Source organism: Pseudophryne corroboree, chromosome 1, assembly GCF_028390025.1.
Source record: "Pseudophryne corroboree isolate aPseCor3 chromosome 1, aPseCor3.hap2, whole genome shotgun sequence".
Classification (NCBI taxonomy): Eukaryota; Metazoa; Chordata; class Amphibia; order Anura; family Myobatrachidae; genus Pseudophryne; species Pseudophryne corroboree.
The window spans coordinates 885,107,189-885,121,549 of record NC_086444.1 but is presented as its reverse complement, the minus strand read 5'-3'; the positions used below and the strand labels follow the sequence as shown (position 1 = coordinate 885,121,549).

General features: G+C 39.9%; 1 protein-coding gene across 1 annotated transcript in view; it reads left to right on the top strand.

Moving 5' to 3' along the window:
* Window positions 1-9,461, top strand: part of MOB1B (MOB kinase activator 1B) — a 136,415-nt gene extending 126,954 nt beyond the window's left edge. The window contains exon 6 of the mRNA XM_063920116.1: window positions 1,065-9,461. Coding sequence (XP_063776186.1) covers window positions 1,065-1,142 — 78 coding nt within the window. The 3' untranslated portion in view covers window positions 1,143-9,461. The remainder of the gene's footprint in view (window positions 1-1,064) is intronic.
* The last annotated feature ends 4,900 nt before the right edge of the window (window positions 9,462-14,361 follow it).

Sequence of the window (14,361 nt, the reverse complement as noted above, 5' to 3'; positions counted from 1 at the left end):
ACCAGACAAAACATATTTGTGCGTACAAGAAACTCAATGAGTGAATGGGATCTGCATATAAAGGTTTCTTTTACTAGTTACATTTCACCTTCTTTCTATGGAATGTGATATCAGCAAAACAAATCACCAAAAGGAGGAATGAATTCTTATATAGCATACCCAACTCACATCAGAGGGGGTGGGATCCACACATAACAGTTTCCTTGTGTGCGCTTAACAATGCATCTCACGGGCACATGGTAAAAAGGATTTATTACATAGAATAAACAGAAAAAATCAATTTGTACCAGCAGGGAGAACAAAAAAAGTCCATACAAATTCCAACACAAAATGGATAGGTATAGATTTTGTAACAGGTAAAAAAAAAGTCTAGACTGCAACATGTGCTATGGGCACTGCATACCTCCAATTTTAAGATGAAATCTTTATAATGGTCATTGACAGCCCACACTCTCCGCACCAACTCGTTTCAATCCAATAGGATCTTTATCAAGGTGTGGAAGGAGAGAGGACTGTGAGGATATTTATACCTCTTTACAGGATATGACATCATCATCCTAAATTGGCATTGCATTGTGGGTAAATAGTCATAAATATAAAACAAAAGTAGTAACTATACAATGTAGTAATGTTAAAAAGGAACACTATGATCCCCTCTGAGAGTCCACCCTGGCACCAGCAGTTGGATATCTCAGAGAAGGACACTCTCTGGCTGCGGTGTTGGACAATGCGGGCTGTAAGTTTCGCATTCCACCTGCATTCCATGCCGACCGTAAACGCATGCATTCCACTCATGATTCATTTGTATAACGAGTTCATATTATGGTTTTAATAAAAAGACAGATATAGTGATTTAAACCATTTCTTTGCTACCATAATATAGAGAATTTCATTTGCCCTACAAACGTGTCTTCAAATGGATTGAGGGGATAGTATCGATGATATTTAATGTTACAAGCAGCTTGTAAAACAGCAAACTGAGTAACTGCACATCTCAAACAGCATGCAGCACCAGGAGATGTAAGGATGTCACTTTAATGTTAAAGTCTGTTCATATTTTTCAGGAATTCAACTTAATTGACAGAAAAGAGCAAGCTCCTCTGCAGGAACTAATTGAAAAGCTGACATCCAAGGACAGATAAGATTCAAGCCATTGAAGCACAGAGGCCTTTCATTCAAGCAAGCGTTGTTTTATTTTGTTCCATTTATAACAGCCAAAACCTATTTTATTTTAGCGTGTGTGCTTAGAGGGAATGTGATGTACCTAATTTATTGCCTTCTAGTGATTCCAGTTGATTGTATTTATACATACCCATGTACAAAGGAGAAGGAATCTGTAAGACCCTGTAATAATTTGCACACTTTTACTGCACTGAAGAGGTTGTTAAGTATACTGTGCCTAATTTAAACACACCTCAACCCTTTCACAACCACTACAAGTTGCACATTTACATGAATGCTTGCTGATTTTCTATCTAGTGTAGTATATTAACCTAACAGAACATGAGACCTGATTTGTAGAATGTCTGGTTTGCCTATATAAATCAGTGTGACGTTAGTTAGACTGGGAAGATTGATTTGGAAGCCAGGAACTATTGCACACTTTCATGTTCTGTAAGCATCTAATACTAACCGTTGGAAATGGGTAATATTTCAGGAACCCATATTTATGGCATTTTCGTTCCTGATTTATACTCTGTGGAGCTAATTTGTTCAAGCTTGAGAACTAAGGCAGCATTTATAAGGTCACGTTTCATATCGATTGCTTGTTCTAGTAATGCTTGCCTTAAGATAATTCAGTAAATACATTATACTTCATTTAAGATCAAAGAAGAGTATTGAGTGGTCAAATATAAACTACTGCATTCATTTGTACACTGACTTTGTAGCAAGTAGCTGATAACCAATAATAGAGATGCAATGAGTAACAGAAAAACTATTACTTTCATTAGAAAAGCAATATTTTAAATAATTATATAAAAAAAAGTTTTAATAAACAGGATTTGGTAAGTAATTTTTCAGTAGCAGGTATATGAAACCAATATAGTAAGATACTATATATAATACAATAAATAATGGACTGTGCTGTGTCCAGACCCTTGTACATAAGTGTAGGTGCCTGCATTTGAACACTGTTCCATTCATTCTGCATAGAACACAGAGATTCAAATAGGGCTCATTCACCCTGATAGATATTTTTTGTGCATGCAAACCAGTTAAGGTGGAACATGATTTTCTGCAGAGGTCATTTTGCATGTATCATTTTGCGTTCCACATGATCTTTATCATTAGGCAGAATTACATTTTGCACTTTTTAAAAATTTTCATTTTGTGGAATGAGTTAAGCTGGGACAACTGTGAATAATTCTACTGGGTGATGTAGCTAGGTTGGAACTTGGACACATAGGGCAACATTCAGTTGTTTTGAGTGCTGGCAGCCAGTAGATGGCGCCCAACAGGGCTATTCAATTGTTGCTCCGCTCGGAAGCGATCAGCTGCTGGCGACTTTATTTCAGCTCGCAACCCAGAGGGGGTGGCAAGCTAAAATGTGCAAAAAGTGAGCACCCAAACGGGACTTTTCACATTGCGCCTATTATTTTGGTCAGGTTTATCTGCTTTACATGACTAAACTCAACCTCTCTTGGCACAATGCGCGTGATAAAAAAAGCACAATTGAATATAACTTTAGAGGGGAGATTGGGTGCAATAAACAATTGAATTCCACCCCACAATGTCAAATTCCAAAACTTTGTAGCTAAATGTGGATTAAGGCTAGTAAAACACAGAATAATTTGGAACATTTAGCATCTAGTCTTTACTATAGGAATCTTTACTTCATGCTCTGTTTGTATATCATTCACCTCAAGGTGAGGAGGACACAGCTAAGGTGTGAGCTATATACCTAAAGGTGCCCATTGTCTTCAGTTGTACCAGCCAGTTAGATAGACTCAGGTCTAAATTAACTTCAAATTGTAGTGTGAATGGAACCACAAATTTGGCACTAAATCAACATCTCATCAGGACCACTCAGATCTTGACACAGGCGGCTGGTAAAATGACTGAATGATGTTCACATTTGGATGTGTGTGCGGTTACAGACCAGCTGCATTAACTGTACCATTCCAATAGGATATGGAAGTTGAATGTTAAAAAATAAAACACCTATTTGATATAGTATTAAAGTCACGTTTAAATGATAGCACAGTATGTACAGTAATTTCGAAACTGTAATTACCTATATATATTGATATAATATTTGATGGAGAGACATTATTTTGTTCTTCCATGTTTTGGTTTTCATCTCAGACACACTTTCCATAGAAAAATAAACAATGTTCCCCTATATATACTGCGAACCTCTGGATATATTAATATCATTTAGACAGAGGTTGCATTTCAATGATATCGCTATGGAGGGCAACATGATCCAAGCTATGTTAACTATTTTCTTTCTTTATTTTTTTTTAAAAACACTGAATAATGACAAGTATATGCAAATAATGACATTGAAACAAATCTAATGTAATTAGTAGCCAAATTTCCAGGGTCTTCCCAAATTCTGTTCAAGGTGCTGCTATCTGATAGCAAACTATTACCAAGAAGAGGCTGCTTTCATCACTCCTGGTGCCTACAGCGCAGTAATATAGGCAAGGGCAAATGCAGGATTTCTAGAGGGGGGTTTCCAAATGCTTGATTTTCTTATTTTGTGATCCGCACACGGAAGGGGTATAATTAGCACATAGCAAACTATTGTCTGCCTCATACAAAATGCAGTGTATTTAATACATGAGACATATACAGGGCAAGACATTACATGCGGCAGTAGGGCCAGCTTGCATAGTCTTGAGAGCATTGAAGCAAATCCGGAAGTTTGGGCAGCGGCAGATGAACCTTGCACCAGAACTGGACATATATGTACTGTACACATTGGCATTCGTATACAATGGATTTTGTATGTATTACAGCATCAATAATTAACATTGTAGATGGTTTACAGTATTAATTTCCCAATCTATGGGCCATATTCGGTTGCGAACAAAATTTTCATGAACCCCGGGGTTTTCCTGCAGTCGTGAGGTTTTTCTGTTGCCTGAGAGCAATTCAGTCGCAGTAATTTCTGTAGGTATCACTGTCACTTTTTTGTCACAGCCCCGGATCAGATGCAAAGTCAGGGAAAATCCTTATTTTAAGGTAAAAATGTTGGAACTTTGTTCAGAATCCCTGAGATTGCACATCTAATTGGATATGCCCCTGAGTACTCAGGGACCCTTAGAAGTGCATGTTTTCTAAGTTGGTGCACAGGTTTATTCATTATTGCCTGACACATTTTAAAATAGCTAATTGTGATACTGAGGAAATATGTAAAACGTGCAGTTAGGGTTCTCTGAAGTCCAAATTTAGGAATCATTAGTCTTTTGATCAGACTGTAGGAGAGAGTCTAAAAAGAAACCTTCTGTATCAAATATATTTGTTTCACATAAATAACATACATTACTGAGCTTTCTAAGAACACATTCGTCCCACCACATGTTAAGACATGTGTCTCTACTTGATGGCAGCTGTTCTCTGGTCCAATGCTCTGAATGATCCACACACACAGAGCAGACTTGATAGGAGAACACTTCTTTTCACATATCGATAGGCTGGTTCTTAGTGAACCATAAATATTTGGTTGACTCCAAGAAAAATGGTTATTTCCATTCTGTATAGCTGACAGGTACACATTACGTTTTGTTTTGTTTTTTTTAGCATTTAAATTATAATAGTATATTTATTATGGTTTTAAAGACCAACAGTTAAGCTCCCACAAGCTTAACAAAGGCAAATCCAACGGGCTTAGTAAAAGTTCCAAATATATACTACAGTACTAAAGCAAATACTTTGCTACTAGCTTTTAAACATATACAGGTTGAGTATCCCATATCCTAATATTCCAAAATACGAAATATTCTGAAATACGGAATTTTTTGAGTGAGAGTGAAATAGTGATACCTTTGTTTTCTGATGGCTCAGTGTACACAACCTTTGTTTAATACACAAAGTTATTAAAAATATTGTATGAAATTACCATCAGGCTGTGTGTGTATAAGGGGGGTCATTCCTAGTTCGCTCATTATTTTTTTGTTGCAACGGAGCGAATAGTCGCTAATGCGCATGCGAAATGTCCGCAGTGCGACTGCGCCAAGTAAATTTGCTATGCAGTTAGGTATTTTACTCACGGCATTACGAGGATTTTTCTTCGTTCTGGTGTGATTGACAGGAAGTGGGTGTTTCTGGGTGGAAACTGGACGTTTTATGGGTGTGTGTGAAAAAACGCTACCGTTTCTGGGAAAAACGCGGGAGTGGCTGGAGAAACGGAGGAGTGTCTGGGCGAACGCTGGGTGTGTTTGTGACGTCAAACCAGGAACGACAAGCACTGAACTGATCGCAGATGCCGAGTAAGTGTGGAGCTACTCAGAAACTGCTAAGAAGTGTCTATTCGCAATTCTGCTAATCTTTCGTTCGCAATTTTAATATGCTAAGATTCACTCCCAGTAGGCGGCGGCTTAGCGTGTGCAAAGCTGCTAAAAGCAGCTTGCGAGCGAACAACTCGGAATGACCCCCAAGGTGTATATGAAACATAAATGCATTCTGTGCTTAGACTTGGGTCCCATCGCCATGATATCTCATTATGGTATGCAATTATTCCAAAATACGGAAAAATCCGATATCCAAAATACTTCTGGTCCCAAGCATTTTGGATAAGGGACACTCAACCTGTACTTCTATTTCCTGACACGTACTGTACATGTGTTCCCTTTGTACCAGCCTCCCTGTTTCTGCTCCAACTGGTAACAATTGTGGAGGGTTTAGCTATTTAAAACTTACATATGATAGTGCTCCAACCAATAAGCTCCTGTCTTGTGTTTAAAAAATGACAGGAGCTGATTGGCTGGAGCACCATTTATTATATCCAATGAGTTTTAAATAGCTAAAACTCATTGAGAAATTGGCCCCTTAGTTCTGTTTTAAGTTGAAACAACAATATTTGAACGGTGCTACAATTTAGTAAACGTAAAATACTTTGCCAAGTGCCATGGGCCTATATGTACTAGCTACAGGTCTGTATTGTTCTTCAATGACAGTGTCATATTGGCTTTTAAAGTAAAACATAAAGATATATGGGGATTTCTCATATTTATAGTACAACGAACTAACAATATACCCATGGGTGAAAAGGCCAAAAATAATAAAATTATTTTTTTTTACTCCCAGCTGCCCATTCCGCTCTCAGAAACAAGGTACTAGCCATGAAATTACCTGCCAATGAGTAATTCCACTAGAAGAGGCTGTACATCTATTATGTTTACATAAGGGTGTAAAATATAGGAAACAGTTTTATTACCTCAGGAATCTTTTAAAGAAGATGATATCAGTAAACATGGTAAACACAATAAGAAGGGGTTGAGTACGGTTGGGATTGTGACCGTCGGGATGTCGAATACTTCCCATAAGAGCACATTTATCACATGGATGTTTATTTCTCAAACGTATTTTTATATTGTAGATCATGCTCAGTGATTAAGCGTGGGGTTCTACGTAAGCTTGTGGGTAATAAAATAATGATTGAGCTTACTGTACAAAACAGCAGTGTCCTTGTGAACTGTTCCCTATTGAGGGAGCAACCATTTACAAATACTAGCCAAAGGGTAATGCAGTTTACCATTACCTTAATGTAAACATACAGTATACAAGTAATGTCAAATACCTGAGAGGCAGGTTGTCCATCAAGGAGGCGCCCTGGAAGATGGACATTTAGGTAAGACAGAAAGCTAGGTTTTTTGACTATTCTCTGTTACCATTAAACTTAATAGGACAAGTATAGCTTTCATTACCTCTAGCTGAGAGACCCAGATAGAATTCTCTCTATTCACCATAGTCTTTGTACTGGCAATGGTTAGAACCTTATTTTAATTGTATGAACTGATTTTACACCAGACATAACATGCAGCATGATAGAAAAAAAGTAAAATGATCACTGCCGGAAGCTATTTGTTATTGGAATATAAACAGCAGTCCAAGGGTTGTAATACATGCTTTAAAATTCAAAGATTGTCTTATTAAATACATGAAATGCTGCCTATTGTTGCTATTCAATTTGTTCTGGACACCCTTTAATTATCATGCTTATCGTGGCCAGTTAGACAGGGTTTAGCCATGCAGCAAAACTCATCTAAACTAATGGGCGCGACAGAGAAAAGTCCTGTTTGGTTGCCCAAATAGCCGACTTTTCACACATTTCAGCTCGCAGCCTCTGGAGGCATCTGATCGGAGCAACATTTGACATTTGAATAGCTCCAATAGACACCTATTAGTATTCTACACCTCACAAACCTTTGAATAGCCCCCTCTGTGCATGTTACATCTGCCCCACCTGTAGTGCAACATGGTTTTGCCCAATTGCTAACTTTTTTGGTTTGCTAACAACTCTGAATAGCCCTCTTAAACTTCTACCAGTAGGGGCTTACACAGTTGGTGGAGACAGCAGGTTTATCTGCAGGAGTAGTAACTGCAGGCAGACTGGCAGGGAGACAGTTAACTAGAGTATAACTATAGGTAACAGTAGGGGCTTACAACTGTGTAAGCCCCTACTGGTAGAAGTTTAAGAGGGCTCAGGACTCCGAAACCAGGTGTAGCAAGGATCTCTCAGTGTAGTAGGCAGACTGTGGATGTGGGCTTTTCCATAAGAGTAATGTGAATTCAGGAATGTAGCATGCTACTTTAACACAGGTGGAATGCAGCTGAGGGATGAATGCACAGTTCTGAGTCAGAGCTTGAATGTAGTACAAGGATATAACACATTGCTGATTGAACCAATATCCACGGTAATGGAGATATAGTCTGTATTTGTTATTGGAACAGCAGAGTAACAATACATGAAACCAGGGTCGGATTGGTTATAGGACCCACAGATAAGAGCCCGGCAGGCTGATGTGCATGCAGGGTTTGTTTTGTTTGTTTGTTTGTTGACATGGTGCTGCCACCATGGTTACACGGTATACCTCTGGTGCTGCTCATGTGAGACCACATCTACAAATTTTTCCAGAGACCCTTTCAGTTCCTAATCCGCCTCTGCATGAAACAAGAAACCACAATTGCAGTCAAAGGCAGAGAGATATGTACAGTAGTACTAGCGTGGAAATCCAAAGTGAAATAGCAGTGATTATTAGCCTGGGATTACAGCAAAGCAGAGGTGGGAACCACAGCAATAGTAAATGCACTGAGCACATAGCAAGGTACAATACAGCAGGTACTTAGCTGAGGGGTTTCCTGAGAACACAGCTAGGTAGAACAAGGATTGTCACAAGAACAGTGGCCGACTGTCAAGGCTTCAAACTAGGAATAGGTACTGGAACCTAGATGCAGGAAACAGGAACTATCACCGGCACAGGACACAAGGCAGACAGGGAATACGTAAGGAATGCAAGTATCTGATAGGTTGCTAATGTCAGCTGACACCAGGTGCATTCTAACTGGAGGGAATGCAACCAGCTGACATGCTCCAACAGCAACAGAAACATAACAGTAATGGTACTATGAGAATGTTTAATACTTTCAAACCAGTAAAGTGTTCAGGTAGAGTACAACAAACTGCACTGTAAAATGACTATTTGCCATAACTTTGCACATTTCTGCATAATCTTAGTAGTCTGTTACAAGTATAAATTGTAGTTTGTTCAGTGGGTAGAAGGCCATAAGATAAGAATAAACACCTCCAGGAATTGCTGCACATGAATTAAACTGATAACAAATTTTTATATTTTATTATAAATTTATAAGTTCTAAATATCATCTTTTTTTTTAAATTCTAATCATTTTTACAGCCAAAACTCTGGAGTATACTGGAGTATGTAAGATGAAGCTCTGCCTACCCTGACCATACGTCTTAGATACAGTGCAATTCTAATAACACTCTACAGTATGTACACACAATACAACATTACAGATAAGCTCCTCATGAGTAAAGTATGATTTCATATTGTACCGAATTGTATTCAGCTCAGTACCATTCCTAAAATAACAATGCATCATATTGTAGATGTTCTGCTTTGCCATTAATATCAAGACTTTGATGGGAACTTTTTAGTTCAGGAAAAAGAAAAAATAATTTAAAATGTATGCTACACGTGGAAGTAAAAGTTATATTTTTTTCCTTAGTTTGGTGAAAGCAGGTAGAATTCTATTAGTGACGTATAACGTAAGCTGTGTGTGTGCCAATAGTAATTCAGGTTTGTAACTCAACCTAAAACTGTAAGTTTATAAAGTTTTGAAGACCGAAAAAGAATGTTTAAACTCTACAAAATGTAGACAGATGTAAATAATGTATACAGATTGTATTTGATGGCTTACAATATTTAAAACATTTTTTTCTTTAAAGAAAACTGCTGTTTTTATGAAATTAAAAATCTTGTTTGATCAGTTGTTGTGTCTTTTTTTTATTGAAGAAATTCATATACTACTAGCAATGACTAAAAAATAATTTCGTAATATGAAAAAATAGAGTTTTTCCATCCTGTAACATATAAACGGTATCTGGTCTTTAGGTCGACAACACATAGGTCGACACTCACTAGGTCGACCACTATTGGTCGACATGCATTAGGTCAACATGTTCACAAGGTCGACACACAAAAAGGTCGACATGAGTTTTTAAGTTTTTTTAAGTTTTTTTTTTTACTTTTTCATACTTTAAGATCCACGTGGACTGCACTTGGGAATAGTAACTTGTGCCAATCTCAGCGGTTGCAGAGCGAGGCACCTTGCCCAAAGCATGGCGAGCCATGCGAGGGAACACGGTGCACTAATTGGGGTTCCCGATCATTTTACGAGTAAAACAACACCAAAAAAACAACTTATGTCGACCTATTTCCATGTCTACCTAATGACCGTGCCGACCTATTTCAGGTGACAACCTAGTCACTGTTGACCAATAGTGGTCGACCTAATGACTGTTGACTTAGTTACTGTCGACCCAACGATCCACACCCCATATAAACAACTAGTAAACATTTATCACAACCCCTCAAGCATATTTTCCCTTTTGCAACACCCTCCTTGTTCCTGTATACACAGTAAATAAATCACTATATTGATTTCTCTTGAATTGGTTTTGAAATGAAGTAGGAAAGTAATGTTTGTAATAAGCATAGTAAATACAAATACTCTCAGCATATATCCAATATAGATTTCAATTTAAAAACATAATTTCTATATAATTATGAAACTAAAGAAGAAGAAACATAAAAATCTGAGTATAGATTATAACTTGTTGTTTTGTAGGACAACCCCTTTTATTATTTATTTAATTATTGTATTTAGAAGGCTACTGCCAGACGCAGAATAGCAATACTACATGAAATGATTATTAACAAATATACGTTCCCAGAAATTCCCCTGAGATGACAGGGCACATGAATAATGTCCCTGATCAGAGGGTGAAACTGTCAAATACTGTGACAGAGGCAACATTCTGAAGGCCTAGCAGCCTTCCATATGTACTACTAGTTAGTACGTATATTATGCATACACATAATAATCACAATATCAAAGGTGATCTATATTCACTATTATAGTAAAAAAGCATAAGAGAATCCATTTTGTTTCTAGCTAGATGAGACCGCATATTCATTTGAACTTTATACAGACTAGAAGTACAATAACAAATTAGTCATCCGAAGTCCAGTTTTAATTCCTAATAAGGAGACAGCACGAGTCAGCCTCATCACGAGGATGTATTGGCTAAATATCCCTTGGTTGCCATTGCCAATTGTTCTAATATTGCATAACACTGTAATCCAGATGTATGAAATCATATAGGAGGGTTATAAGAATAGGGCGTAACTGTATGTTATAAAAGTCATTGTATTGACATGTATCGGGGTTGATTCATTTTGACCCAGGCTAGAGAATGTAGTCTCTAGACCTGTATATGGGCGTGGTCCTTAATATTGTTCAAATTGCCTTTATAAATCTGACTTTCATACAATCATTTACATGAATTCAAACAACAACAACATGAATAAAGTAGTATTTAACAACTGTAAGACCAATTACTTTTTTTCCAAGGGGGTGATTCAGACCTGGTCGCTGGGCTGCTAACTTTGCTGTCCTGCTTTCAGATAGTCGCCGCCTCCAGGGGGAGTGTATATTCGCTGTGTAAGTGTACGTCGAGCTGCTAAAATCTACTTTGTGCAGTCTCTGCGCAGCTCAGTACTTACTCCTACAGTGCGATCACAACAGGCTGTTCGGGGCCCGAGCTGATGTCACACATCCTCCCTGAAAACGCTTGGGAACGCCTGCGTTTTTCCAGACACTCCCAGTAAACTGTCAATTACAACCCACAAATGGTTTTCTCCTGTCAATCACCTTGTGAACGCTTGTGCGATCAGATTTTTCGCACCATCCCGTTGCTGACCAGCGATGCCCTTTGTTGCTGTCTGATGCGCGTGCGCATTGCGGTGCATATGCATGCGCGGTTAGTACCTGATTGCGCGCTGTGTGAAAATGCACAGCAGCGATCAGGTCTGAATCAGGCCCTAAGTTTGCGTCTTTTAAAGTTGTAATGACCTCTGGGGATTATGGAGGGAAGGAGATTCTGATTAAAGCCATAGCTCAATCAAGTGCCTTTTCCTATGGTGCCCTCCAGCAACCCATGGTAGCAGTGACCCCCAGATGAATTCAGAGAAAGGAATTTAATGGTAAGTACAAAAAAAAACCTTTTTCTGCAGCAGGGTACACTGGGATTCCACAGGGAATACATCGGGGTATAGAGTTGGATCTTGATCCGAGGCACCAACAGACTAAATTTTGTTCCCAGGATGCATTCCACCGCCTCCTCTATAACCCCGCCTCCAGCCACTGGTGCTCAGTTTGTAAGTTGATGCCTGCAGTGCAGGTCACTAACGAGTGGGTCTGCGCTAGGCAGCCCTGAAAAGAGCTTTTTAAGAAGACTTCAAGGGCCGCAGCACTATTTATGTCAGTCTGACATTCCGTGCTGCGGCTCCATCACCTCCCCAGCAGCGCTGCATACTTCCGCGGCTGGGTTCCCGGGTACTTGCAGCAGAGGCGCACCGGTCATCAGGCACACCAACGCTGACGCGTGGCTGCACATCACGGAGGAGGTAAGAGGGTCCCCCAGGTGGGACCTGCCGGTTAATTGCGCTTCAGTCCCAGGAGACGGACCGTGCAGATGGCGTGGACACTGTACTGCACAGGGACCCCACTAAATCCACCAGGGCAAAGAAGCACAGGTCGGATTTACTAAAATCCGTTTGATATAAGCTCCACAGTAGCCCGGTGGTGAGGACCAGCATAGGGGATAAGGTGCTGACCTGTAGCCCCTCCCCTAGCTCCGGGCGCCATCTACTGCTGGTGTTCCCGCCCTGGAGCTGCAATTCACTCTCCCTCACTCCCTGACAGAGATTTTGGCGCCATCTTCACTACTAGCTGGGCTGATCTCCGGGACTGCGGGGCTCTGTCTCCTCTGTAAAGCCACCTGTCTCCATCAGCGCTGTGCTTTTACAGGCACTTAAGTATTCTACATGTCATTTTAGACAGTGTTAGTTAAGAACAAGTGTACTGCTATCTGAATATTTAGTACAAGTATTCTATGATATACATCCAGTATCTACTGAGCATTGTTATATCTATACTCATACATATTTATATGTGAATTTACTAGTCCAGTGCAGTTTTATTTATATGTAATAACTTCTGCATTGTACATGTGACTGAGTGTGCCTGTAGCTGTTGTGTGGGATTCCATTCTCCTGTATCACACATTGCTATCACTATATTCTGTACCCTGAGGGGCTAGGTGCGTCAGGGTCCCATATATATATATTGTAACACTGTAGGGGTGCAAGGCGCCTTTTCCTGGGGAATATGGCCGCACGCAGCAGCTGAGGAACAACACAAGTCCAGTTTCTGGTACAACTGACCCCGGCCAGTTTTATTGAAACAGAAAATAAAACAAACCCCAAAATAAAAATACCTTGCCTGTCCGGCACTAACTAAACATAAGATGTTCCTAACTGTCACTAAACAAAACACAGAGTTCTTCAGTACATACTATATAGCTTACTTGCATCAGAAAGCGTGTCTCTCACACACAGATCCTGCAGCCTTCCCAGGCAGTCTGCCCATACTAATCAGGTTAGAAGCACTATATCACTCTTACACAGCTGAAACCCTGATTAGCCCTCTGTGAGGCCAAAGACCCGAACTGGGCCCAATGTCTAGAACTCGCCTTATCTCTCTCTCAGAGCCTTTACCCAGCTTTTACAGCAAACTGAAAAGGTTCAGACAAAACAAAAAGCATTTTTCCTAGAAGTTAACATTTTCTAAAACATGTAAGACAAGAACCTGGGACAAATATACCTGCCCTCAAACACTATCCCAGTGTTCTTGTCACATATCCCCCTCCCCTGTTTCGACCTAGGGGCCGGAACACTTGTAGCCCCCAAACAGAAGATGCGAGACAATGCATCTGCGTTGGCCAATTGTGTTCCCGGTCTATGTTCGACAGTAAACTTAAAGTCCTGCAACGCTAGAAACCATCTAGTTACACGAGCATTCTTGCCTCTATTTACATACATCCATTTTAACATCAATAATTTTTATTCAGATTTTTTTTTTTTGTTATGCAAAACAGGGGTACAGAAATAAGAAAAGGGGAGGGGAGGGAAGGGGGAGCAGTAAATACATAAGAGACAATTTGTATACTTATACATACTTTTCAAAATCGATCAGACGTTTGTACACTGGACGTAATGCAGTAGGGCGTACAGAATGGAAAGAAACAATGATTCCACATTAATGCATATTGCAACCGAGATCGCCGGGCGGTCCCAGGCTCAGGGAGAGGAGGTGTCTCCATCTAGGGGAGGGGTGTGGGGTTGGATGTCCGGGGAGGGAGATCGCCGTACCAAGTTGGCACCCACACCCTCCGTGGTAAAAAGCAGCCAAGGCTTCCAACGTATTAGAGGGGACTTGGTAGAGAGGGAGCAAGGCATATACTCAGTCTCCATCAGGAATTGTTTCTGAATTTTGTGTATGACTTTCATTAAGGGGGGGGGTATGGATTGTTTCCAGTTCTGAGCCAGTGCCGCCCGGGCTGCAAGGCAAATGTGGCCTAAAACATATTGTAAATTGGCACCCACGGAACGAGGATAGACGTTTAGTAAAGCAATGAGGGGGGAGGGGGACAGGGTGAGTCCAAGTACTTTATTAATTAGCCCAAACACCTCTACCCAGTATGGCTTAATAATAGGACAGGTCCAAAAGATATGGAAAAGGTGGCCCACCTCACCACATAGACGC